Raw genomic sequence first — 26,995 nt, forward strand, 5'->3', positions numbered from 1 at the left:
TGGCATTAGTAGTTGGGGCATAGACTTGGATCACTGTGATGTTGAATGGTTTGCCTTGGAAATGAATGGAGATCATTCTGTCGTTTTGAGATTGCATCCAAGTACTGTATTTCAGACTCTTTTGTTGACTCTGAGGGCTACTCCATTTCTTCTAAGGGATTCTTGACCACAGTAGTAGATATAATGGTCATCTGAATTAAATTTGCCCATTCCTGTCCATTATTTACTTTAGAATACTTTATGGTCAGACTTTGTAGTCACCCAGTTTCAAAGCTGGGTTCATCCTATTTTTTTTAGGTCTCCTTACCACTGCACCCCATTCTTAGCCAAATGCAACACTTTAACAAATTTTAGTATTCTATTCGTCTGCCCTGAAAGTTCAACTTTATAATTCCCAAGGCCATTTCACCTTTCTTTAACCTGTGATGCAGACCTGCATGGTTTTTTCATACCCATGGTCAGATCACGGTCAGAGACCTCTGGGAAATGGGGAAGAGTTAGGGGTTTATGTGTGGTAGCTTTTTTCCCCTCACTTTTAGGCAAGAGGAGTGACTTGGGTATAAACTGCCTTACACAGGCAATATCATTACACAAAAAAATGTATGCCATGATAATATATGGATAAACATCTTCTCTTAAACAAGCAGCTCCATATTGTTAATGTTTCATTTTATGTGAATCAGCAGAATAAGAGAGAAAATATGGATCTTGGAGACATGCAGATATGTGCCCAGTTCCAGATCTTAACTGTATTTTACTTTTCTGAAGCTTGGATTGCTTATTTGAAATGAAAAAAACAATAAGCTACCTCATAAGGTTAAGACTAAATAAAGCACTTGTGTACCTGGCTCTATGTATGATCTCAATATTTGTTGAATGGAAACATGAATATATCCCTACCTGGGTCACCTCTGCCACACTTTCATCCAGCTAATTTCTACTTATCTTTTGAAACTCAACTGCATTCATTTCAATTTCCCCAGAATGATTTCTGTATTTCTGTAGCTCAGGTACATATCTGCTTATCATACCCTTTGTAATTACTGATGTCCTTATTGGTTTCCCAAGTCATATTTTGGTAAATTCCTTGAGGATAGGGGTCATATTTGACTTTGTATTTGCAGCAATCAGTGTGGTTTCTGGAAAATAGCATCCACTATTTCAACAAATACTGAATCAATATATACAAGTAACCAAAGACCTTGTACCATAAGTTTTATTAATTTTATTCTAAAAAAGTAAAACGTACAAATATATTGGGAAAAAAAATTAAGCACCAGCTATCTAGAGCAGGTATTTCAACAACAAAAATGTTCATTCTGGTTGCACACATGCTGAGTCACTTCAGTCATGTTGATTCCTTGTGACCGCATGTACTACAGCCCTCCAGGCTCTTCTGTCCATGGGATTATCCAGGCAAGAATACTGGAGTGGGTTGCCATTTCCTTCTCCAGGGGATCTTTCCAACCCAGGGATTGAACCCACATCACTTTGGGTCATATGTAATGTGGGTGACAAAAAATGGGAATTATAAATAGAGCCTTTGTGCATCTAGACAATTGTCCATCGACTCAGTGATGCCATCCAACCATCTCGTCCTTTGTCATTTCCTTCTCCTCCTGCCTTCAGACTTTCCCAGCATCAGGGTCTTTTCTCATGAGTCGGCTCTTCACATCAAGTAGGCAAAGTATTGGAGCTTCATCTTCAGCATCAGTCCTTCCAATGATTATTCAGGACTGATTTCCTTTAGGACTAACTGGTTGGATCTCCTTGCAGTCCAAGCGACTCTCAAGAGTCTTCTTTGACACCACAGTTCAAAAGCATCAATTCTTTGGTGCTCAGCTTTATGGTACAACTCTCACATCTATTTATGACTACTGGAAAAACCATAGCTTTGACTAGATGGAACTTTTTTGGCAAAGTAATGTCTCTGTATTTTAATATGTTGTCTAGGTGGGTCATAACTTTTCTTCCAAGGAGCAAGCGTCTTTTAATTTCATGGCTGCAGTCACCATTTGCAGTGATTCTGGAGCCCAAGAAAATAAAGTCTCTCACTGTTTCCATTGCTTCCCCATCTATTTGCCATGAAGTGATGGGACCAGATGCCATGATTTTAGTTTTCTGAATGCTGAGTTTTAAAACAACTTTTTCACTCTCCTCTTTCACTTTCATTAAGAGGCTCTTTAGTTCTTCTTCACTTTCTGCCATAAGGGTGGTGTCATCTGCATATCTGAAGTTATTGATATTTCTCCCTGCAATCTTGATTCCAGCTTGTACCACATCCAGCCCAGCATTTCACATGATATACTCTGCATATAAGTTAAATAATAAGGGTGACAATAAAGGAGACTTGACGTACTCCTTTTCTGATTTGGAACCACTCTCTTGTTCCATGTCCAGTTCTAACTGTTGCTTCTCGACCTTCATACAGATTTCTGAGAAGGCAGATAAAGTGGTCTGGTATTCCCATTTCTTTAAGAATTTTCCACGGTTTGTTGTGATCCACAGAATCAAAGGCTTTAGCATAGTCAATGAAGCAGAAGTAGACTTTTTATGGAACTCTCTTGCTTTTTCAACAATCCAATAGATGATGGCAATTTGATCTCTGGTTCCTCTGCCTTTTCTAAATCCAGCTTGAACATCTGGAAGTTCATGGTTCACATACTGTTGAAGCCTGGCTTGGAGAATTTTGAGCATTACTTTGCTAGCATGTGAAATGAGTGCAATTGTGTGGTAGTTTGAACATTCTTTGGCATTGCCTTTCTTTGAGATTGAAATGAAGACTTTACCAGTCCTGTGGCCACTGCCGAGTTTTACAAATTTGCTGGCATATTGAGTGCAACACTTTCACAGCATCATCCTTCAGGATTTGAAATAGCTCAACTGGAATTCCATCACCTCCACTAGCTTTCTCACAGTGATGCTGTGTAAGGCCCACTTGACTTCGTATTCCAGGATGTCTGGCTCAAGGTGAGTGATCACACCATCATGGTTATCTGGGTCATGAAGATTTTTTTGTATACTTCTGTGTATTCTTGCCACCTCTTCTTAATATCTCATGCTTCTATTAGGTCCATACCATTTCTGACCTTTATTGTGCCCATCTTTGCATGAAATGTTACCTTGGTATCTTGAGTTTTCTTGAACAGATTTCTTCTCTTTTCCTTATTTCTTTGCATTGTTCACTGAGGAAGGCTTTCTTACCTCTCCTTGCTATTCTTTGGAACTCTGCATTCAGATGGGTATATCTTTCCTTTTCTCCTTTGCCTTTCCCTTCTCTTCTTTTCTCAGCTATTTGTAAGGCCTCCTCAGACAACCATTTGCTGTTTTTGCATTTCTTTTTCTTGGGGATGGTCTTGATCACTGCTTTCTGTACAATGTCACAAACTTCTATCCATAGTTCTTCAGGCACTCTGTCTATCAGATCTAATCCCTTGAATCTACTTGTCACTTCCACTGTATAATCATAAGGGATTTGATTTAGGTCATACCTGAATGGTCGAGTGGTTTTCCTTACTTTCTTCAATTTAAGTCTGAACTTGGCAATAAGGAATTCATGATCTGAGCCACAGTCAGCTCTGGGTTCGAAGTAGGTAGTAAGTTAAATAACAAGTTTTGTTTATACATATTTCTCTGCCTGTCTCTAGTGATAAGGATGTCTTTCTACTTTCTAGTACAGGGAGGGTACCTTTCACATGGGAGCTTTAGTTCCTGGTTTCAGGGACACTGAGAGGAGGTTCAAAGGTCCCTCTGGCACCCACCACTCCTTTAATAACTTTAATTCAAAATAATCAATATGACACTGGGGCATATTTTGAGGTGGCCTGCCCAAGGTCCAAGTAGTTTTAACTCAGGTTTCTGGATCGCAGAGCATCTACTCTTTACCACTCTATACTGACTTCCTAGGAGTAGCTGATGTGCTTCAAAGATGCTTAATGTGGTACCATGACCCATGATGACTGAAGTTATATCTTCCCCAAAAGACTGTAAAAGATTAGGGATGAACCAAATACATACTTCCTCTTCACAACAAACTAGGAAAAGTTCTATTTCCAAATTATATCCTTGAAAGCAAGTATGTATGTATGTTAATGAAATGGGAACTGAGTTCTTGCCCTCAGATCCGAAGAAGGAAATCCACAAACACTCACAGTAGCAAGTGAATAGGATTTTTTAAAGAGGAAGAAAGTACAAAGCTCTCAGCATAGACATTGAGATGGGGTAAAGAGTCCCCCACAAGGCCAGACTTACAGTAGTTTTTATATCCTTCCTTAAATCATGTTATTTCTAACCAATCAAGTTAAAGGTCAAGATACTTAACAACTTTGTGACTTCTCTTTATCCTCCACTGGGGAAACAATGGAAACAGTGACAGACTTTATTTTTTTGGGCTCCAGAATCACTGCAGATGGTGACTGCAGCCATGAAATTAAAAGATGCTTGCTCCTTGGAAGAAAAGCTATGACCAATCTAGGCAGCATATTAAAAAGCAGAGACATTACTTTATCTACAAAGGTCCTATAGTCAAAGCTATGGTTTTTCCAGTAGTCATGTATGGATGTTAAGAGTTGGATGATAAAGAAAGCTGCGTACCAAAGAATTGATGTTTTTGAGCTGTGGTGTTGGAGAAGACTCCTGAGAGTCGCTTGGACTGCAAGATCCAACCAGTTAGTCCTAAAGGAAATCAGTCCTAAATAATCATTGGAAGGACTGATGCTGAAGCTGAAACTCCAATACTTTGGATGAGAAGAACTGACTCATTGGAAAAGACCCCGATGCTGAGAAAGATTTAAAGCAGGATGGGAAAGATACAACAGAGGATGAGATGGTTGGATGACATCACTGAGTCAAGGGACATGAGTTTGGGCAACCTCTGGAAGGTCGTGAGAGACGGGGGGAGCCTGGTGTGCTGCAATCCATGGAGTAGCAAAGAGTCATACAGGCCTGAGCAACTTAACTGATCCTTGGATTAAGTCACCACTCTTTTTCATTCCTCCTGGCCATTTTACAATGGACCAGATGTATGGGTTTAAGATTAACAATCACCAGTTGCTTTTCCCTCACGCATATGGAACAGAAGCTAATTACTGCCCTCCCTTGCGACTCAGCTAGTGAAGAATCCGCCTGCAATGTGGGAGACCTGGGTTCCGATCCCTGGGTTGGAAAGGTTCCCTGGAGAAGGTAACTGGCTACCCACTCCAGTATTCTGGCCTGGAGAATTCCATGGATGGTACAGTCCATGGTGTCACAGAGAGTCCAACACCACTGAGTGACTTTCACTTTCCCTGGATCTGGGTGCTGATAATTGATCAGACCAAAGACACATTCCAGAAATTCAGGACAATGGAGCAGGACGTTTATTGAAAAAAAGTCCAGAGGTCTCAGAGGTCTACACTGACTGCCTAGTAATTTCTACCTCATTATCGCCATGGATGGTGCAAAGGGTTTTCTTCCACATGATTTCAATAAACTACACTATTCCTCTGGATAGATTTGTATCTTTTTTTTATTAGCCTTGGCTTTCTTTTCAGTTCAGTCACTCAGTCCTGTCCGACTTTGCCACTCCATGGACTGCAGCACGCCAGGCTTCCCCATCCATCACCAACTCCCAAGCTTGTTCAAACTCATGGCCATGGAGTTGGTGATGCCATCCAAACATCTCGTCTTCTGTCCTCTCCTCCTCTTGCCTTCAATCTTTCCCAGCATCACTTCAGTCGTGTCCGACTCTGTGCGACCCCATAGACGGCAGCTCCCCAGGCTGCGCCGTGCCTTGTATTCTCCAGCCAAGAACACTGGAGTGGGTTGCCATTTCCTTCTCCAATGCATGAAAGTGAAAAGTGAAAGTGAAGTCGCTCAGTCGTGTCCGACTTCTAGCGACCCCATGGACTGCAGCCCACCAGGCCGCTCCGTCCATGGGATTTTCCAGGCAAGAGTACTGGAGTGGGGTGCCATTGCCTTCTCCGAGCAGCAATAATAGTCCGCCATTATTTAAAAAATAGCTTTTTTAAAAAATTGGAAAACGGTAACTTTGGCTGACTTTATTAATAAACAGATACCTTGGTGGCATGTTTCACTTATGGGTACTTTGGTTCATAGTATTTAAAATGCAGTCACAAATCCACTCTTGGGGGAAAAATACAATAAAGGGGCGACAGCGAACACGTATATGTATGAAGTATCACTTACACCCATTTATTACCGTCAGTGTATTGGGTGGCGACGGCCAAAGTGCGGCTGTGGTTAACGTAGGTCGCGGGACCCTGAGCGGTTGAAGTCTCACTACACCCAGACTCGTCAGTCAAGCCACTTACTGCTACACGCTCTCAAAATGGCGCCGGCTCTTAAAATCTCTCTATCAGCCTGAGCGCTCTACTCTCCGGAGGAACGTCGCGTCACCAGGGCAACGACGCTCTTGCGTAGAGGCGCGACGCGGGTGAAAGTTCAGAGCTAGAGCGGCGATCCCCCACCGCCGTTTCTGGGCTTTAGGCGAGGCCCGAGCCCACGCAAGTCCCATAGTCCCGGGTCACGCGATCGTTGGCCCAGAGCTGGAGCGATCCGAGCGCGCCTTTCCCCACTCTCGGCCTTGCCTGGTCAGGCTGAGGCCCAGAGGTAACCTCAGGCCGAGGGGCGGGACGAGCCGAGCGCGCGGCCCGCCCCCGAGGTCCGTTCCGCGCCCTGGGGCGCCTGCTGGAGTTGACGTTAGCCATGGAAACGAGGTGCCGGTCGCGACGCCACCGCGGTGAGCTGGTTGCCGTGGCCGCCACAGGTCCTCTGCCTTGGCGTTCGGACCGCAGGCAGCCTTCCGGCGGGAGCGCGCACCCCGGGTATACCTGCAGAAGTGCCCTCACCGGGATGCCTTCGCTTCGCCTCTTCCCTCAGGTGACTCCAGGTACGTTAGATCCCTGATACCCACCTTGGCCGCTTTAATTTCCAAGCCTATGCAGAGTGATGATTGCATTTTTTAAGACATGAGATGAGCTCTGTCTCTAGAGTTCATCAATCTGGTGTGCTTTTAACTTCTTTCGTAAGGCTTCTTTAGACTGTTGAATTTTATTTTTGAGAGATACTTGGGAAATGGAAAATGGCCCTTTCAGTCTTGGTTTAGGAATGGGCTTGTTAGCCAACTAAAGATTACGAACTATGGCCCTTACTACTGTATTAATTTTCTCCTTTTCTCCACTTTTGCTCTAAATCAGTCAAATCACGGACTCCTCAATAGGAACAACTCTTTCCCCACCGATCTGCACTGTCTCTCCACAATCCTGTGTTTATCAAGGACCAACATTTACTTCAATGAAGTCTACTCTGCCAGAAGTTACTTAATCAGGCCTCTGAATTGTTTTTTTCTCTTATTCACTTGTATAATCTTAGGTGGATTTTTTTCTCATTCCTGCAATTAGGGCAGAGCCCATCCTTTATATTATTGGATGTCTACCATCACCCATGCCAAATCTTCACATCTTTATCATAGCAATCAAAGCCAGTTCAGATGTTGCCATTTTAGTCGTTTAATTGTTTGGACACCTGACCATCACTTTATTTAATATCCGACTTAAAGAACTGCCTGCTAGTTATTAGCTGCCACAGAAAGTACCAGGTGGGGGACCTTTTCTGTTTCTTTTTCTTTTGTAAGAACTTTATTGAGATTAAAATTCATATTCCATACAATTCAAATTTAAAACATTTTCATCACGCCCCCAAAAAGCTCTGTATCCTTTAGCAGCCATTCTCCCTGTCCCCACCAGCCCTAGGCAAACCCTAATCTGTTTTCTGTCCTTATAGATTTGCTCTGGATGTTTCACATAAATGGAATTGTACAGTATGTGGCCTTTTGTGATTGGCTTCTTCCACTTAGCATTGTTTTTAGGGTTCATTCATGTTGTATTAATAGCGTGCATCAGTATTTCACTGTTGTTTGTAGTCTTATTAATATTCCAATGTATGGCTATATCTGGAGAAGGAAATGGCAGCCCACTCCACTGTTCTTGCCTGGAGAATCTCATGGACAGAGGAGCTTGGCAGGCTGCAGTTCATGGGGTCACAGGGAGTAGGACACGACTGAAGCGACTGGGCATGCACCTATGGATACATCACGTTTTATTTCATCTGTTGATGGCCATTTATGTTGTTTCCATTTGAGGCTATTAATAATATTTCTTCTATGAATGTTCATGTACAAATACTTGTGTAGACTAATGTTTTCTTTTCTCATGGGTAAGTACCTAGGAATGAAACTGCTAGGTCATATGGGGTGTGTGTGTGTGTGTGTGTGTGTTAGTCACTCAGTTGTGTCCAACTCGTTGAGACCCCATGGACTGTGGCCTGCCAGGCTTCTCTGTCCATGGAATTCTCCAGGCAAGAAGACTGGAGTGGAATATGATAACTATGTTTAGCCTTTTAAGGAACTGCCAGACTATTTCCAAAGCAGCTGTACCATTTTACATTATCATTTGAGTGTTCTGATTTCTCTGTAACTTTGGCAGTACTTCTTATTGTTTGTCTTTTAGATAGCCAGTCAAGTGGATTTGAAGATATCTCATTGTGGTTTTGGTTTGCACTTCCCCAATGAGTAATGTTGTTGAACATCATTTCGTATGCTTATGTTAGCCATTTGTATATTATCTATGGAGAAATGTCTATTCAGATATTTTGGCCAGTTTTAAATTATTTGTATTTTCATTAAGTTGTAAGACATTTTTCTATATTTTCTACAAGTCCCATAACGAATATATAATTTGCAGAAATTTTCTCCCATTTGATGAATGGTTTTGCCTTTTTTCCATTACCTTTTACTTTTTATTTTATTCTACTTTTCTTTAATTGGGTTATAGTTGTTTTATACTGCTGTGTCAGTTTCTGCTGTACAGCAAAGCGCATCGTCCATATAGACATATGCCTCCTCTTTTTCGGATTTCCTTCCCATGTAGGTCACCACAGAGCACAGAGCAGAGTTCCCTGGGCCATACAGTAGGTTCTCATTTGTTATCTGTTTTATATATAGTAGTGTATATATGTGAATCCCAGTCTCCCAATTTGTCCTACCCCCACCCCTGCCTTGTTTTCACTTTCTTGATGGTGAGAACTTTTTCTTTTAGACACTTTCCCCTCTTGTATGTGTTTGTCTTATCAAGTAGTCCTACCTGCCATTGCCATGCTGGCTTAGGTAACAAAAGCTTCCTATTTTGACATTTGTAGATTTCTCTCAGGCCCACCCTTCTCTGAAAACCCCTTTTCCAAATTTATCCTTCTGTTTCTCAATTCACGCACAAAAAACCCCCAAAACTTCCATTTCATATGTCAGTAGCTTGGTGTGATTGAAAAACTCTTAGATGTAGGCCATTTTGTTTTCCTAACATGAAGTTTATCTTTTTTTATTGAAGAATAATTGCTTTACAGAATTTTGTTGCTTTCTGTCAAACCTCAACATGAATCAGCCATAGGTATACGTATATCCCCTCCCTTTCAACCTCCCTCCCATCTACCTCCCCATCCCACCCTTCTAGGTTGATACAGAGCCCCTGAGCCTCTGTTTGAGTTTCCTGAGCCATACAGCAAATTCCCTTTGCCTATCTATTTTACATATGGTAATGTAAGTTTCCATGTTACTCTTTCCATACATCTCACCCTCTCCTCCCCTCTCCCCATGTCCATAAGTCTATTCTCTATGTCTGTTTCTCCACTGTTGCCCTGTAAATAAATTCTTCAGAACCATTTTTCTAGATTCTATATGTGCATTAGAAACAATATTTATCTTTCTCTTTCTGACTCACTTCATTCTGTATAATAGGTTCTAGGTTCATCCACCTCATCAGAACTGACTCAAATGCATTCCTTTTTATGGCTGAGTAGTATTCCATTGTGTATATGTACCACAACTTCATTATCCATTCATCTGTCAGTGGGCATCTAGGTTGCTTCCATGTTCTAGCTGTTGTAAATAGTGCTTCAGTGAACAATGTGATTCATGTGTCTTTTTTAATTCTGGTTTCCTCACGGTATATGCCTAGGAGTGGGATTGCTGGGTCATATGGTGATTTTATTCCTAGTTTTTAAGGAATCTCCATACTGTCTTCCATAGTGGCTGTATCAGTTTACATTCCAACCAACAGTGCAAGAGCATTCCCTTTCCTCCACACCCTCTCCAGCATTTATTGTTTGTAGACTTTTTGGTGATGGCCATTCTGACCAGTTTGAAGTGATATATCTCATTGTGGTTTTGATTTGCATTTCTCTAACAATGAGCAATGCTGAGCATCCTTTCCTGTGTTTGTTAGCCATCTGTATGTCTCCTTTGGAGAAATGTCTGTTTAGGTCTTTTTCACACTTTTTGATTGGGTTGTTTGTTTTTCTGGTATTGAGTTGTATGAGCTGCTTGTATATTTTGGAAATTAATCCTTTGTCAGTTGTTTCATTTGCTGTTATTTTCTCCCATTCCAAGGGTTGTCTTTTCACCTTGCTTATAGTTTCCTTTGCTGTGCAAAAGCTTTTTACGTTTAATCAGGTCCCACTTGTTTACTTTTGTTTTTATTTCCATTACTCTAGAAGGTGGGTCATAGAGGATCTTACTTTGATTTCTGTCATCAAGTGTTCTGCCTATGTTTTCCTCTAAAAGTTTTATAGCTTCTGGCCTTATATTTAGGTCATTAATCCATTTTGAGTTTATTTTGTGTATGGTGTTAGGAAGTGTTCTAATTTCATTCTTTTACATGTAAATGTCCAGTTTTCCCAGTACCATTTATTTAATAGGCTGTCTTCGCCCCATTGTATCTTCTTGCCTCCTTTGTCAAAAATAAGGTACCCATAAGTGCATGGGTTTATTCTGGGCTTTCTGTCTTGTTCCATTGGTCTATATTTCTGTTTTTGTGCCAGTACTGTACTGTCGTGATGACTGTAGCTTTGTAGTATAATCTGAAGTCAGGAAGGTGGATTCCTCCAGCTGCATTCTTCTTTCTTAAGACTTCTTTGGCTATTCAGGGTCTTTTGTGTTTCCATATGAATTGTGAAATTTTTTGTTCTAGTTCTGTGAAAAATGCCATGGGTAATTTGATAGGGATCACATTGAATCGGTAGATTGTGTTTGGTAGTATAGTCGTTTTCACAAAATTGATTCTTCATACCCAGGAATGTGAAATACCTCTCCATCTGTTTATGTTGTCTTTGATTTCTTTCATTAGTGTCTTATAATTTTCTGTGTACAGTTCTTTTTCCTAACTTTTGAATTTTTTTGTCTTCCGAATTAGTAAAGGTGATTATGCTTAGAAAAGTAGAACTTTTGTATATTTCCTTTCATATTTTAAAAATAATTTAATTTTTTTATTTTGGCTGTGCTGGTCTTTCTTGCTGCGCAGGCTTTTCTCTAGTTGCAGAGAGCTGGGGCAGCTCTCAAGTTGTGGTGCACAGGCTGTTCATTGCCATGACTCCTCTTGTTGTGGAGCACGAGCTCTAGGGTGCCCAGGTTTTTGTAGTTGCCACATGTGGGCTTACTAGTTGCAGCTTCTGGGCTCTGGAGCACAGATTGAATGGTTGAGGCGTACAGATTTAGTTGCTTCCCAGCATATGGGATCTTTCCAGACCAGGGATTAAACCTATGTCTACACTGGCAGGTGGATTCTTCACCACTTAATCACCAGGGAAGCCCCTCCTTTCAAATTTCAAAAAAAAAAAATACTTTTTTGGAACATGGATGGGCACATTCTATTCATTACTGACAAAGATTGTGTTGGCATTTTTAAATATAACAGGAATTTCTTCTTCTTGACAAATTTAATTTTTTTTAATATTTTTACTTGTAAACTTTCTGTTCTTTGCTTACTCTGTGATCTTGATAATGAAAATTAAAATAATTCCAGAGTTGCTTTTAACAGTAACAATTATTTGGGAGGAAAATTATCTCTCTTCTACTTGGTGTAAACTCCTTTGAGTCAGACAGCAGTGTTTGTACCATCACCTAACACGTTGTAGATCATCAAACGTTATTCCAGTGTTTCAGTTCAGTTCAGTTCAGTCACGAGTCATGTCCGCCTCTTTGTGACCCCATGAATCGCAGCACACCAGGCCTCCCTGTCCATCACCAACTCCCAGAGTTCACTCAAACTCAAGTCCATTGAGTAGGTGATGCCATCCAGCCATCTCATCCTCTGTTGTCCCCTTCTCCTCCTGCCCCCAATCCCTCCCAGCATCAGAGTCTTTTCCAGTGAGTCAACTCTTCGCATGAGGTGGCCAAAGTACTGGAGTTTCAGCTTTAGCATCATTCCTTCCAAAGAAGTCCTAGGGCTGATCTCCTTCAGAATGGACTGGTTGGATCTCCTTGCAGTCCAAGGAACTCTCAAGGGTCTTCTCCAACACCACAGTTCAAAAGCATCAATTCTTCGGCGCTCAGCCTTCTTCACAGTCCAACTCTCACATCCATACATGACCACTGGAAAAAACGATAGCCTTGACTAGACGGACCTTTGTTGGCAAAGTAATGTCTCTGATTTTGAATATGCTATCTAGGTTGGTCATAACTTTCCTTTCAAGGAGTAAGCATCTTTTAATTTCATGGCTGCAGTCACCATCTGCAGTGGTTTTGGAGCCCAGAAAAATAAAGTCTGACACTGTTTCCACTGTTTCCCCATCTATTTGCCATGAAGTGATGGGACCAGATGCCGTGATCTTTGTTTTCTGAATGTTGAGCTTTAAGCCAACTTTGTCACTCTCCTCTTTCACTTTCATCAAGAGGCTTTTTAGTTCCTCTTCACTTTCTGCCATAAGGGTGGTGTCATCTGCATATCTGAGGTTATTGATATTTCTCCCAGCAATCTTGATTCCAGCTTGTGCTTCTTCCAGCCCAGGATTTCTCATGGTGTACTCTGCATAGAAGGTAAATAAGCAGGGTGACAATATATAGCCTTGACATACTCCTTTTCCTATTTGGAGCCAGTCTGTTGTTCTATGTCCAGTTCTAACTGTTGCTTCCTGACCTGCATACAAATTTCTCAAGAGGCAGGTCAGGTGGTCTGATATTCCCATCTCTTTCAGAATTTTCCACAGTTTATTGTGATCCACACAGTCAAAGGCTTTGGCATAGTCAATAAAGCAGAAATAGATGTTTCTCTGGAACTCTCTTGCTTTTTCCATGATCCAGCGAATGTTGGCAATTTGATCTCTGCTTCCTCTTCCTTTTCTAAAACCAGCTTGAACATCTGGAAGTTCACGGTTCACATATTGCTGAAGCCTTAGTTGGAGAATTTTGAGCATTGCTTTACTAGCGTGTGAGATGATTGCAATTGTGCGGTAGTTTGAGCATTCTTTGGCATTGCCTTTCTTTGGGATTAGAATGAAAACTGCCCTTTTCCAGTCCTGTGGCCATTGCTGAGTTTTCCAAATTTGTTGGCATATCGAGTGCAGCACTTTCACAGCATCATCTTCCAGGATTTGAAATAGCTCAACTGGAATTCCATCACCTCCACTAGCTTTGTTGGTAGTGATGCTTTCTAAGGCCCACTTGACTTCACATTCCAGGATGTCTGGCTCTAGGTCAGTGATCACACCATCGTGATTATCTGGGTCGTGAAGATCTTTTTTGTACAGTTCTTCTGTGTATTCTTGCCACCCCTTCTTAATATCTTCTGCTTCATACCATTTCTGTCCTTTATCGAGCCCATCTTTGCATGAAATGTTCCCTTGGTATCTCTGATTTTCTTGAAGAGATCCCTAGTCTTTCCCATTCTGTTGTTTTCCTCTATTTCTTTGCATTGATCGCTGAGGAAGGCTTTCTTATCTCTTCTTGCTATTCTTTGGAACTCTGCATTCAGATGTTTGTATCTTTCCTTTTCTCCTTTGCTTTTCACTTCTATTCTTTTCACAGCTATTTGTAAGACCTCCCCAGACAGCCATTTTGCTTTTCTGCATTTCTTTTCCATGGGGATGGTCTTAATCCCTGTCTCCTGTACAGTGTCACGAACCTCAGTCCATAGTTCATCAGGCACTCTATCTATCAGATCTAGGTCCTTAAATCTATTTCTCACTTCCACTGTATAATGATAAGGGATTTGATTTAGGTCATACCTGAATGGTCTAGTGGTTTTCCCTACTTTCTTCAGTTTAAGTCTGAATTTGGTAGTAATCAGTTCATGATCTGAGCCACAGTCAGCTCCTGGCCTTGTTTTTGTTGACTGTATAGAGCTTCTCCATCTTTGGCTGCAAAGAATATAATCAATCTAATTCGGTATTGACCATCTGGTGATGTCCATGTGTAGAGTCTTCTCTTGTGGTGTTGTAAGAGGGTGTTTGCTACTACCAGTGCATTCTCTTGGCAAAACTCTATTAGCCTTTGCCCTTCTTCATTCCGTATTCCAAGGCCAAATTTGCCTGTTACTCCAGGTGTTTCTTGACTTCCTACTTTTGCATTCCAGTCCCCTATATTGAACAGGACATCTTTTTTGGGGGTTACTTCTAAAAGGTCTTGTAGGCCTTCATAGAACCGTTCAACTTCAGCTTCTTCAGCGTTACTGGTTGGGGCATAGACTTGGATTACTCTGATATTGAATGGTTTGCCTTGGAAACCAACAGAGATCATTCTGTCGTTTTTGAGATTGCATCTAAGTACTGCATTTCGGACTCTTTTGTTGACCATGATGGCTACTCCATTTATTCTGAGGGATTCCTGCCCGCAGTAGTAGATATAATGGTCATCTGAGTTAAATTCTCCCATTCCAGTCCATTTCAGTTCACTGATTCCTAGAATGTCGACATTCACTCTTGCCATGTCCTGTTTGACCACTTCCAATTTGCCTTGATTCATGGACTTGACATTCCAGGTTCCTATACAATATTGCTCTTTACAGCATCAGACCTTGCTTCTATCACCAGTCACATCCACAACTGGGTATTGTTTGTGCTTTGGCTCCATCCCTTCATTCTTTCTGGAGTTATTTTTCTACTGATCTCCAGTAGCATATTGGGCACCTACTGACTTGGGGAGTTTCTCTTTCAGTATCCTATCATTTTGCCTTTTCATACTGTTCATGGGGTTCTTAAGGCAAGAATACTGAAGTGGTTCGCCATTCCCTTCTACAGTGGACCACATTCTGTCAGACCTCTCCACCATGACCCACCCGTCTTGGGTGGCCCCACGGGCATGGCTTAGTTCATTGAGTTAGATAAGGCTGTGGTCCTAGTGTGATTAAATTGACTGTCTTACTTGGATTTCTCTTACCTTGGACGTGGGGTACCTCTTCACGGCTGCTCCAGCAAAGCACAGCCGGTGCTCCTTACCTTGGACGAGGGGTATCTCCTCACCACCGCCTCTCCTGACTTTGAACGTCCACAATGTTTACATTTGTGGAAAGTACTAATTTATCATTTAGCTGTTTCTCTGTGAAAGGAAGAATTTAGTCTAACAACTATTAAAATGTAATGGTTAATCCTTGCCAGCATCTTCTAACAGTGCTTCAAGAGCAAGTTAACATAATGGGGGGAAAGGGTTGTAACATAAGTCACAGTTAATATCCTTCATATATAAAAAGTTTTTTAAAATAAGAAGGTGAATACTTCAGTAGAAAAGAGGCCAAGGACATGAGGCAATTACAAAAAATATGTGACATTTACCTACACACACAACATATATACATATATGTAATGAATATTCTCAGAGAGATAGAGCATATTTATAAAATAATAATAGTATTCTATAAAAAGCAATATTTAGGGATGAAAAAGTGCTTTTAGAAGTTAAAAATAGGAGAGCAAAGATTTACTGTAACTTGATGTTCCTCAAAGTACAACAGAACTTTAGTAGAGGTACAGTGAACAAGTGCTCCTTGGATATCACCTCATACCTGTTAGGATAGCTGTTAAAAAAAAAAGATAGCAAGTGTTGGGGAGGATGTGGAGAAATTGGAACCTTCCCACTGTTAGTGGGAATACAAAATGGCACATTGCACAAAAGTAGTACAGTGGTACTGAAAACATTTTATGAAGAGTCCTTGAAAAATTAAAAATGGAACTGCCATGTGATCCAGTAATTCCATTTCTGGGTATTTATCCAAATGAATTGAAAGCAAGATCTTTCAATATATTTGCACTTTCTTGTTTACTGAAGCATTATTCATAATAGCCAAAAAGTAGAGGAAACCAAGTGTCCATCATCTGATGAATGGATAAAGAGCATGTGATATGTACATAAAATGGAATATTAATAAGCCCTAAAAAAGAAATCCTGCCAGATGTGACAACATGGATGAGCCTTAAAGACATGATAAATTATATAAACAAGTCACAGAAAGGCAAATACTACATGATTCCACTTACATAAGGTATCTAAAATCATCAAAGTCCTAGAAACAGGGAATAGAATGATATGCCAGGCACTTGGGGGAGGAATAAATGGAAAGTTACTATTTAGCAAGTTTTAGTTACACAAGATGAATAAGTTCTAGAGACTTACTGTACAACATTACCGTGGTAGTTAACAATGCTGCATTGTACACTTAAAAATCTAAGAGGGTAGATCTTATGTTAGTATCTTTTTCATTAAGAAAAAATTCTAATCTAGTGGAAAATAAATGTGTGGATTCAATGAATGAAACCAACAATAAAAGCAGTATGCTAGATTTTTTTTTTTTTTAAGTAACCTTTGCTAACCAAAATCAGGCAATTGCTAAAACTTCTATTTCTAAGAATTCTTTTTGTCAAATATAGAGAACTATGAATTCAGAATAATCCCCCCAAACTGCCACTTTTTGTTATCTCTTTCTTTGTTTTAAGGGATTTTCAGGCTGATATCTTGCATGATTACCAAAGTTAAGATTTTGGTAACTAAGTACTCCCATCTGTACCATTGCCAAATTGATCTCTGTTTCCTATTGGGTAACCGGTAAAAAATGTGACTCAGATTCCAAATAAAGCAACCTATTTATGGCTGTTTTGTTGGCCTGCTTTCAGAGTAGCATATGAAGAAAGCATACGGCTTAAATCATTGTTGTGGCAACCATCTTTATCCCTTAACTTCTCTTTTCACAGCTTTTACATTTTTTTCCCCTGAAGCCTTGAGCCATTATTCATTTTAACATATTGTAAGTAGCAGCCATATAAATACATTAGTCTGTCTTTAACAGTCTCTCAAAGTGTGCCAAATTTTCATTTAGGGAGTTAGTTTTAATCTGATTCTATTTTTCATGCTAGTAATCCAGATTAGGATTTAGAAAATCTGTCTATATAAATGTAACTGTCATTTCATACAAAGATGTTTTTAAAGTAATCCAGGATCTGTAATAAAGTAAAAGCCAAACAGTACTAATTTATCATAATTTTTGCCTAAATGAATTTACAGCATTTGTCATGTAATACTCTTTTATTCTTACAGTATGAGAAAAAAAAAAACCTGATGTACTTGCTGCCTATGAAATTTCTATTTATTTATTTTTTCTTGTGTACCTTCATTTGTGACATTCTTCTTTAAATGGTATATCTTTTTTAACTCCACCTGGCTAAATATTTAAGGTTCCAACTGAAGCCCAGGCCAATATTTCTGAAAGCAATTTCCATAAAACACTGCACACGTGATCCGTTATTAGATATCAAGGGGAAAATAGGTTCCAAGGTCAAATAAGTTTGGAAAACTTAAATGATATATTTTAAGCAGATTTGAAATGGTGTTTTGTTTTGTTTTTAACTCGAAGATGTCTCAGAATCTTTGGTCCGCTGATATCCATTATGACTCTTCAAGATGACAGTCTGGTATAATAGTTTCTCAAACTTCTCTAACCATAGACATCTGTTTAAGAAACATTCTGTAGGGCAAACAGTCCTGTATCTTTCAGCCTTTCTTTTTATATCCCTTTAAAATAAAGCGCCATCCTAGTATCCTCCCCTAGTGTTTGTATACTTACACACGTGGAATAACCATGTATACCTGAAAGTGTGCATACTTTTTTTTTTCTGTTACATATGGGATCATCAATGTGTTTATTTTACTTTGCAATATATTGTGGGCATCTTTCCAAGTTTCCAAGTCAACAATAGATCTTCTTTAGACTATTCCACTCTTTGGAATATAATCACAGAATATTCAACCAAATGGGCGAGAACATTTAAATTTACAGAAGACTCAAAAGTACTAAAAGGTAATTGAATATGGGCAGTAACATGCAGCTAGATAATCTAGTTTATAAGGTATTTTCAATTTGTGGCTTCCTTTCCCGGCAAGTCATCTCACATTGTTCCTGACTTCCCTTAGTGGAGAAGGAGGGGTCAGCTTTTAAATGCCCAAGCCAGTCATCCAAGCTCTTTTTCCTATCTGAGAGCATCATCCATAGGTAACTGAAATTAGAATCTTTGCCCACCTGCCCATGGTTCTGCTGAACAAGCATATCAGAACACAGTACACTGACATCAGTATGCAGGAGATAAGCTCATTCAGAGGGCGAGGAGGCAGTCTGCATTTTCTGAGGTTAAACTATCAACGAATAAGGTTCCATCTGGCCCTCTGGTTCTGTTATTTTGTGAGTACTTGCAGGGCTGTGATGTGATTAAAAGCTATGACCTTCTGTGCAGAACTAAGACCAGTAGCTGGAAGATATAAGACAATAGCTATTTACAGGATAAAGAACTTCCCAGCTTCCCAAGATGTGCTGTAAGGTAGTTATTCTCAATGGTGACCCAAAAGCTCTCTCCAGGGCTGATAACTGGTTGGGTAGGAGGACCTTTCAGAAAGACTCTCTTAAACTGATGTGAAGAAAAGTTACTTTAAGATGGCTTTAAGTTTTTTGTGTGTGGTAAAATACATAGAACATAAAATTTACCATCTTCACCATTTCCAAGTGTACAGTTCAGTGGTACTCTGCAGTCACATTGTTGTGCCATGAATTTCATGAAGTGGTTTGCATGTGGTAACCTAGTTAATAATATGCATGTAAACTGGCCCTTAGAGTCTTTGGTTTCCAGTTGTTCTTTCTACTACATGTTGAGTTGCAAATGGCTTTTTATTGAACTACTATTTTAGCAGAATTTGACTTTTTAAATTAGCAGAAAACCTAAATTTACTATAATTGTTAAGAGATGCGACTACTAACAGTATCTCTATTTTCCACCTCTATTTCCATTTCACTTCAAGGGAATTACAGAGAATATCCTTATTTTATAGAGCAGAGGTTGGCAAACTGTGGCCCACAGGCTCATCTGGCCCACAGCCTGTTTGGGTAAAGACTGTAAAGTTATATTGAAACGTGACTACTAATATCCACTTATGTATATATTATCTATGGTTGCTTTTCTGCAACAACAGCCGGGTTGAGTCACTGAAACAGAGACCATATGGTCCACAAAGCCTAAAATATTTACTATTTGACCCTTTATAGAAAAACTTTGCTCACCCTTGTAATAGAAAAGTATAAAAGAACAAACAACAGAAACACTCAGGGAAATAATCGGTTAAACCACTAACAGATTCGAGTTGAGAGTACTGGCTTTTTGAACTTGCCTTTGACCTTAGAATCTGAAAATGTGAGTTACTTAAGAAATTCTAAGTTTATCTAAGTTCTGTGTAAATTAATAGTGAATATTTTTTTTTCATATTCACTTAAAAAGCACTTAGCAACTGTTTGTTTTGTGCCAAGTACGTGTCAGGCAATGGAAAGGAGATAGAGAAGTGAAGATACAAATCCTGCCCTAAGGAACTAACTAATGGAAATGTGGATTTTTTTCTCCCTTATGTTTTAAGTATGATGTTTTCAAATAGTGATTTTTTTCTTTTTCTTAGTGACTGCTGTATTACAGAAAAGAAAGTGACTTTCAGAATAATCTGAGTGAGAAGGATGAGTCCAGATGTGCCTCTGCTGAACGATTACAAACAGGACTTCTTCCTGAAGCGCTTTCCACAGACTGTTCTTGGAGGCCCTCGACTCAAACTGGGCTATTGTGCCCCTCCTTACATATATGTTCATCAGATTGTCCTTTTTTTGGTGCCATGGATTTTAGGCGGAATAGGAACACTTTTGTACCAATTAGGCATCCTGGAAGACTATCACACAGCAGCGCTTTCAGGTGGACTGATGCTTTTCACTGCGTTTGTCATCCAGTTCACAAGTTTATACGCCAGAAACAAATCAGTAACAGTGGAGAGAATGCTGACCACAGACATTTTAGCAGAGGAAGATGAGCATGAGTTTACAGGTTGTGCTGGTGCTGAGACCATCAAATTTCTGATTCCTGGCAAAAAACATACGGCCAACACAGTTTTTCATTCTGTTCTTGCTGGACTACTGTGTGGTCTTGGAACATGGTATTTGCTCCCGCATAGAATAACCCTGCTGTATGGCAGTGCGGGAGGCACTGTTCTACTCTTTGTCTTTGGATGGATGACGCTGTGTATAGGAGAATATTCTTTAATCGTAAACACACCTACAGAGTCTGCAACTTTCCAAACCCAGGATGCTTATGAAATCACTCCTCTTCTGAGACCTGTTTATATTTTTTTCTTCATTTCTATAGATCTTGCACACAGGTAATAAACTATCAAATACTTTATAACTTTCTTTATTTTTAAGCAATGTCCTTAGTATTTAAAAAAAAGAAGAATCTATGAATTAAGTCACCAAACCATTGAGTGATAAGTTGTTTTGATAATTAATCTCATAGGACTAATCTTTGTTAAACATTCATTCTAAAGCAGTAGTTAAATCTTATTGAAGAGTAAAAAGAAAATCCTTTATAAGTAAAGTTTAATTCCTGTATTTACTTTAAATAAGGAGCCATGAATCTGTAGCATAGCCTGGCTAAAACCTGTGAAAAGAGAACTTTCCTGTGAGGGGAAACAGAAATTTAAAATTGATACTGATAAATGTTATACATAGATTGAATGGATTTAAAATGGATAGAATAACTTACTTAATTTTGTTGTAACTATAGAAAATAATTGATTTTTTAAAATCAATTTACTATGGAAGAAAAAGAGAAAATAGCCATTGTAAACACAATTATTTGACCTCTTTGGCTTGCCTTTTCTAAATCTGACATTTCTTTCTATAGTTTGTAGTTTTCTCTTTCACCAGTAGAAATGTAGAGGCACCACTTACAGCACCACTGAATGTTTGTGCCCCTCCATTCATATGTTGGAAAAGGAAATGGCAACTGACTCCAGTATTCTTGTCCGGAAAATGCCGTGGACAGAGGAGCCTTGTGGGCTACAGTTCATGGGGTCGCAAAGAGTTGGACACAACTGAGTGACTGAGCACATTCATACGTTAAATCCCTAACCTGCATTGTGGTGGTATTTTGAGATGGAGTTTTTGGAAGCTGATTAGGACAATAAGGGTGGGGCCCTAGTGGGATGGGATTAATACCCTTATAGGAAGAGACACCAGAGAGTCTGATTTCTCCCTTTAACATATGAAGGTAAAGGGAGAAGGCAGCTGCCTGCAAGCCAGAAAGAGTTTTCACCATACCTTAATCATGGTGGCACTCTGATCTCAGACTTTAAGATCTGTAAGAAATAAATTTCAGTTGTTTAAGCCATTCAGACTATTTCTTTAGGAGCTAACTAAGATTTTGATACCAGGAAGCTGGGGTGAAAGTGAAAGTGTTAGATGCTCAGTCATGTCCGACTCTGTGATCTCATGGACTGTAGCCTGACAGACTCCTCTGTCCATGGAATTCTCCAGGCAAGAATACTGGAATGAATTGTCATTTCCTTCTCCAGGGACCTTTCTGACCCAGGGATTGAACCCGGGTTTCCTGCAATGTGGGCAGATTCTTTACCATTTGAGCCACCAAAGATTCTTTTAGAAGATGGTGTACTCCAATAACAAATACCTAAAAGTATAGAAGCAGCTTTGGAACTGGATAATGGGTAGAGGCTAGAAGAGTTTTGAAGTGAGTGCTAGAAATATGGACATTAAAGGCAATTCTGGTGAGCTCTTAAGACAGCAGTGAGAACAGGTTATAGAAAACTAGAGGAAAGGGCAGTCCTTGTTAGAAAGTCGCAAAGAATTTGTAAAGAACTTTTTCTGAAGTTTTGTGAAAGGTAGAACTTGAGAGTAATGAATTAGGACATATAGCTGAGGAGATACCTAAGCAAAGTGTTGAATGAACAGCTTAATTTCTCCTGACTGCTTATAATAAAATATAAAGAAGAGAGATGAATTGAAGTAGGAATTGCTAAGCAAAATGGAACAAGAGGTTGAAGGTTTAGGAAACTGTCAGCCTGTCCATATTGTGAAAAATGAGAAAGCATATTCTGAAGGGAACACCAAAGGTGTGGCCAGACTGTCACTCATGAATTTAACGAGTTCTGGGATTATATGAGTAGACACACGGAAACAAACATACAATGAACGAAGGCTGTTCAGCTTCTTAAATTTGACAGGACAGGGATATTAGAGTTATTTGGCTGTGAACATGTGTTTTTCTTTAAGAAGAGAGAAAAGTGACCTCAAAAGTGATTCTGAGATTATCAGGTTTCAGCAGGCTAGAAGGTCTCTGCTGGAAGCGTTGGGTCTGGTACTGCTCTGTAGAGCTATGGTGCATAGAACCCACACCTAGAGCTCTTTGGGTCACCTGCCACTCTGGGGACCTGGAGAGCAGAGTATGAAACCAAGGAGGATTATTCTCCAACCTTTAAATCTAATGAAATTTGCCTTGCCAGATGTTGGACTTCTTTAGGACCAAACACCCCTTCTTTCTTTCCTGTTTCTCCCTTTGGGAATGGGAATGTCCATCTTTTGCCTGTCCCACCACTGGGTTTTGGAAGCACATGACTTGTCTGGTTTCATAGGTTCACACTGGAGAGGATTTTGTCTCAGGATAAGTCATACCTCAAGTCTTACCTGTATATGATTTAGATGATATTTAGATATAACTTTGGACTTCAGAGTTGATGCTGGAATGAGTTAAGAATTTTGTGGCTGTCGAGAAGGAATGAATATATTTTTCAGATAAGAAGAACATGAATTTGGGAGACTGGGGTGGAATGTTACAGACTGACTGTATGTCTCTTCAAAACTCATATGTTGAAGCCCTAACCCCCCAGTGTAGTGATATTTTGTGAGGGTCTTTGGGAGGTAATTAGTTGGGGTAGTCCTAGTCCCTAATGGAATTGGTGCCCTTGTGGAGACACTAGAGTTTTTCATCTCTTTCCACCACGTGAGGATGCAGTGAGAAATTGGCTTCCTGAAGCCAGAAAGAGAGTTCTCGTTAGAACCCAATCATAATGGCATTCTGATCTCAGACTGTGAGAAATAAATTTCTATTGTTTGAGCTGCTTGTCTTAGGATACTTTGTTATGTACCGGAACTGTGAGAAGTTTCTATTGTTTGAGCCATCTAATCTATCCTACTTTGTTATGGTAGCCTAAAAGAAAACAAGGCATTTAAAAATGTGTAGCCAGTTTGTGTACTGAAACGGACTGATTCTTAGACGTCTAATGTTCCTTAGCTCTTAATCTTTTCTAATTGTGTTACATTGATGGACCAGAGGACACTATAACAGCTTTATAGTTATTCAGCTAATCATATATGTAAAGAGAGAATTTATGGAAATTCTGTTATAATTGATTTCTGAGTACCACTAGAATTTCTAACTATAAAATATGTTAATTGCTTGATTTTGAGAAGTTAACAAAATCAAGTTTAAATGTATATTTATACATTTGACCCTTTTTAAAAGATTTAAGTTTATAAGATTATTATTTTCAGAATGTAAATTATTGAGTTATTGTCTCACTGTAGGTGAGATAACTGCAGATAAATACTATATGAAATGTGTATTCAAATTTGGAGAGTTGTCAGATATGTCAAGTTGTATCTTAAGTTCCTTTCAGAGAATATTAAAGTTTAAGAGATAAGCCATACAGTGTAGTAAATTTCTCTTTCTTCATCCTTTATTCTACCTAGTATAGTTGTATATTAATAATTTTTAAATGATTTTTTCTAACATTTTTATTAAAGACAAATGTTAAACCTACAATTCTTAATTCATAGACTCTCAGGAACTGTTTGAATGAATGATACATATTTATATCATCTTATTCACTATGTATTAAGAACATCTTTTTCTAGGTACGTGGATTGTGAGTGAGTGTACAGAACTTGAAATATTTTTATGGTTGTTAGAAAAACAGGTTTTTTTCTTGCAGGCTTGGATTTTTTTTTTTTTTGCTCTAGAAAATTCCTGTTATGTTATCAGAAACTTTAATATTTAAACATTTTTCTGTATGAAAGAACCACATTAATCATGTTTGATTATCCTGAATCATACACATAGGAAAGTAATCACAATGTTTGGTTACTTCAATTATGTGTTCTTATTTATTTGTGATATATTTATACCTTCTGTACTATTGCTTGTTGTTTACTTTAAGGACAAAAACAGATTGGAGGGGCAGGAATAGAACTTGGGTAAATATTTCCTGAGTATACATTATTTTTATACAAATTATCCTTTCTTTGAATATGTTAGCAAGGGAACTGTTGTATTTTTAAAAAAAAAAACAAAAATAGCTGTACAAATCTACATGTTTTCCTTGACCTTCTACGGCATATTGTTTGTGGTTTGATTTTCTTTTTTGTTACTGGAGTGTTTTCATCTCAGAATGAAATGAATTTTATTTTAAAACTACACTACAGCAAGTATTATCCTCTAATGTAGCATCACATTGTTAATTAATTGTGTTCATTAATTCTCTGCTTATAAAAATTTGAAGGACATACATTATGAAGCAGAGTACATTAGCTTGCATCATCCTGGTATTTGTGTGAGGAAGCACATTTATACCATTATTATAATCGTAGTTGCTATGCATTTGTTTCTGGGCTGTTAATTTAGACTAAAGTGGATAATTACTGAAGTTGCCTTTCTGCGTGACTTTGGTTCCTAGCAGCTCAGATATTCAAGTACAATTACTATGCTCTAAGTTTTGAGATTTAGTTATCTCTTCTGAAAATTGTCTTTGGATCTCTGTAAGTACTACAGCATTGTTGGTTTCCAGGCAAGGTGTTTGGTTAACTTTATGCCAAGAACTTAACAACATATAGATAATGTTTATTCTTCTGTGCTTTAAAGTTTTTATCAAATTATTTGAAGCAATTTTATGGTAAGTGCTGTACCAAAAACCAGTTTCTCAACTTAAGATAGAAGACTTCACTCATTAATGAGATTGTGCTGTACAAGTTTCTGTTCCCAAATCTGTACCACTGTTTATTCAAAATAGAAATAGTATATTCTGGTTAAGTTCCCAGGCTAAACCACAGAGATGTGTTCATAACCTCAGGTTGCTGACCTCTGATATTGAATGTACTGACTTGAAATTCTAGGACCTGGGAGCAAGACAGTACAGGAAAGAGTCGGAGGAAAAGAAGAGCTTTCTCTCTTTGCTAGCTGCTAATGTATGAACCCTAGGAAGTCTTTGGCTTTTCTAGAGTTGCCTGCAATTTTAAATTAAAAAATTTCAAACTGTAAAGACTCATTAGTGGAATTGTAGCCAATGTAATTGGAGCCATGTTTAAACATTTAAGGGAGAAGTATTTTTGCCATGGGCTCAGTTTAGTTTTACAAATCCCTAAACTCAGTTTTATTTAGTTAATTACTTAGTCCTTCTTTTCACATTTGAATACATATATTTTCTAAGTACTACACTTGTATACAATTGACTACTTGCTGGTATAGAAGGACAGTGAGCACAGTTTGTGTTTTTGATATTTTGCAGTGTGGTACTAGGACCTTTTTGTACATGTATTTCTTGTTTCAGGGTGGAGGTAGGGTGTAGAGGAAAATGTATGTGTTTTGTTTTTCCTGGAAAGATCTTCTATTTATTGTTTTGTATGATTTAAATACTTTCTTTTTATTGTAGGTTTATGGTAAATATACCAGCTCTAGAACAGATGAATCAGATTTTACACATCTTGTTTATATTTTTACCCTTTTTTTGGGCATTCGGGACCCTACCCCCACCTGATGCACTTTTCTTATGGGCAATGGAGCAGGTTTTAGAGTTCGGCCTTGGAGGCTCATCTATGTCAACTCACCTACGGTAATTATTTTCAGTATTAAAGCGATAGTGTAATTTATTCTCAAGGAACATTTTTTTTTCTTTTCAAGCAGATCTTTTTTTTCTTTCCCCCCTCTGCAGGTTGTTAATAATGTTCATCATTTCTGCTGGAACAGCTGTAGCATCTTATTTCATTCCCAGCACTGTTGGTGTGGTTCTTTTCATGACTGGACTTGGGTTCTTACTGAGTCTTAACCTAAGTGAGATGGTTCTTGTCTTCAAACACAGTGTGACCAGACACAGAGTTGGAACCAAATCTAATGCTTTATCCAGTGGTTCAGAAATCCGGTTTACTTGGAGGGAATACCTTTTCTACAGCGTTGTATTAGTCTTGGCCCTCTTAGAAACTGGTTTGTTGCATCACTTTGCTAGTTTCTCACAGACTTCCAAAAACAGTCCTCAGGCTGTTGTTGGCTATACTTTGATGATATTATTTATAATACTGTGGATACTTAAAGAAATTCAAAGTATCTATATCTTTGGAATTTTCCGGAACCCTTTCTATCCAAAGGATGTGCAAACTGTGACTTTATTCCTAGAGAAGCAGACAAAGCTTATGAAGATTGGTGTTGTCAGACGGATTTTAATAAATCTAGGTAGGCAGATAAAACATAATAAACTTGCATTATATCTAGGAAGTATACAAAAATATTACAGAATTCCTGTATTTGTATAATGTTATATTGCATATAGATATTCCTTTATGTTTTGGTTTGTTTGCTTATTCTTTTTTAATTAATTGCTTGAATGTGCTCATAAAAATACAGGCCAAAATTAAATATGGTAAAAGGTTACTTTGCCTTCATTAAATTTGTCTCTTTTTTGTCTTAGTGTCACCTTTGGCTATGATAGCATTTCTTTCACTGGACAGTTCCTTACAAAGGCTTCACTCTGTATCTGTCTCCATTGGATTCACAAGAGCTTTTAGAATGGTAATACTAGTATGCACTTAATAGTATGTTCCTGTTCCCA

At 38.9% G+C, this 26,995-nt stretch overlaps 1 protein-coding gene across 2 annotated transcripts in view; it reads left to right on the plus strand.

The window, feature by feature from the left end:
* The first annotated feature begins 6,431 nt into the window (after positions 1-6,431).
* The window catches only part of PCNX4 (pecanex 4), a 38,235-nt gene continuing 17,671 nt past the window's right edge, over positions 6,432-26,995 (plus strand). For both annotated transcript variants that reach the window (XM_003586585.6, XM_059890885.1), the window contains exons 1-5: positions 6,432-6,889; positions 19,742-20,485; positions 25,826-26,005; positions 26,105-26,619; positions 26,855-26,955. In XM_003586585.6, coding sequence (XP_003586633.1) covers positions 19,797-20,485; positions 25,826-26,005; positions 26,105-26,619; positions 26,855-26,955 — 1,485 coding nt within the window. In that variant the 5' untranslated portion in view covers positions 6,432-6,889; positions 19,742-19,796. The remainder of the gene's footprint in view (positions 6,890-19,741; positions 20,486-25,825; positions 26,006-26,104; positions 26,620-26,854; positions 26,956-26,995) is intronic.

Source organism: Bos taurus, chromosome 10, assembly GCF_002263795.3.
Source record: "Bos taurus isolate L1 Dominette 01449 registration number 42190680 breed Hereford chromosome 10, ARS-UCD2.0, whole genome shotgun sequence".
Lineage (NCBI taxonomy): Eukaryota > Metazoa > Chordata > Mammalia > Artiodactyla > Bovidae > Bos > Bos taurus.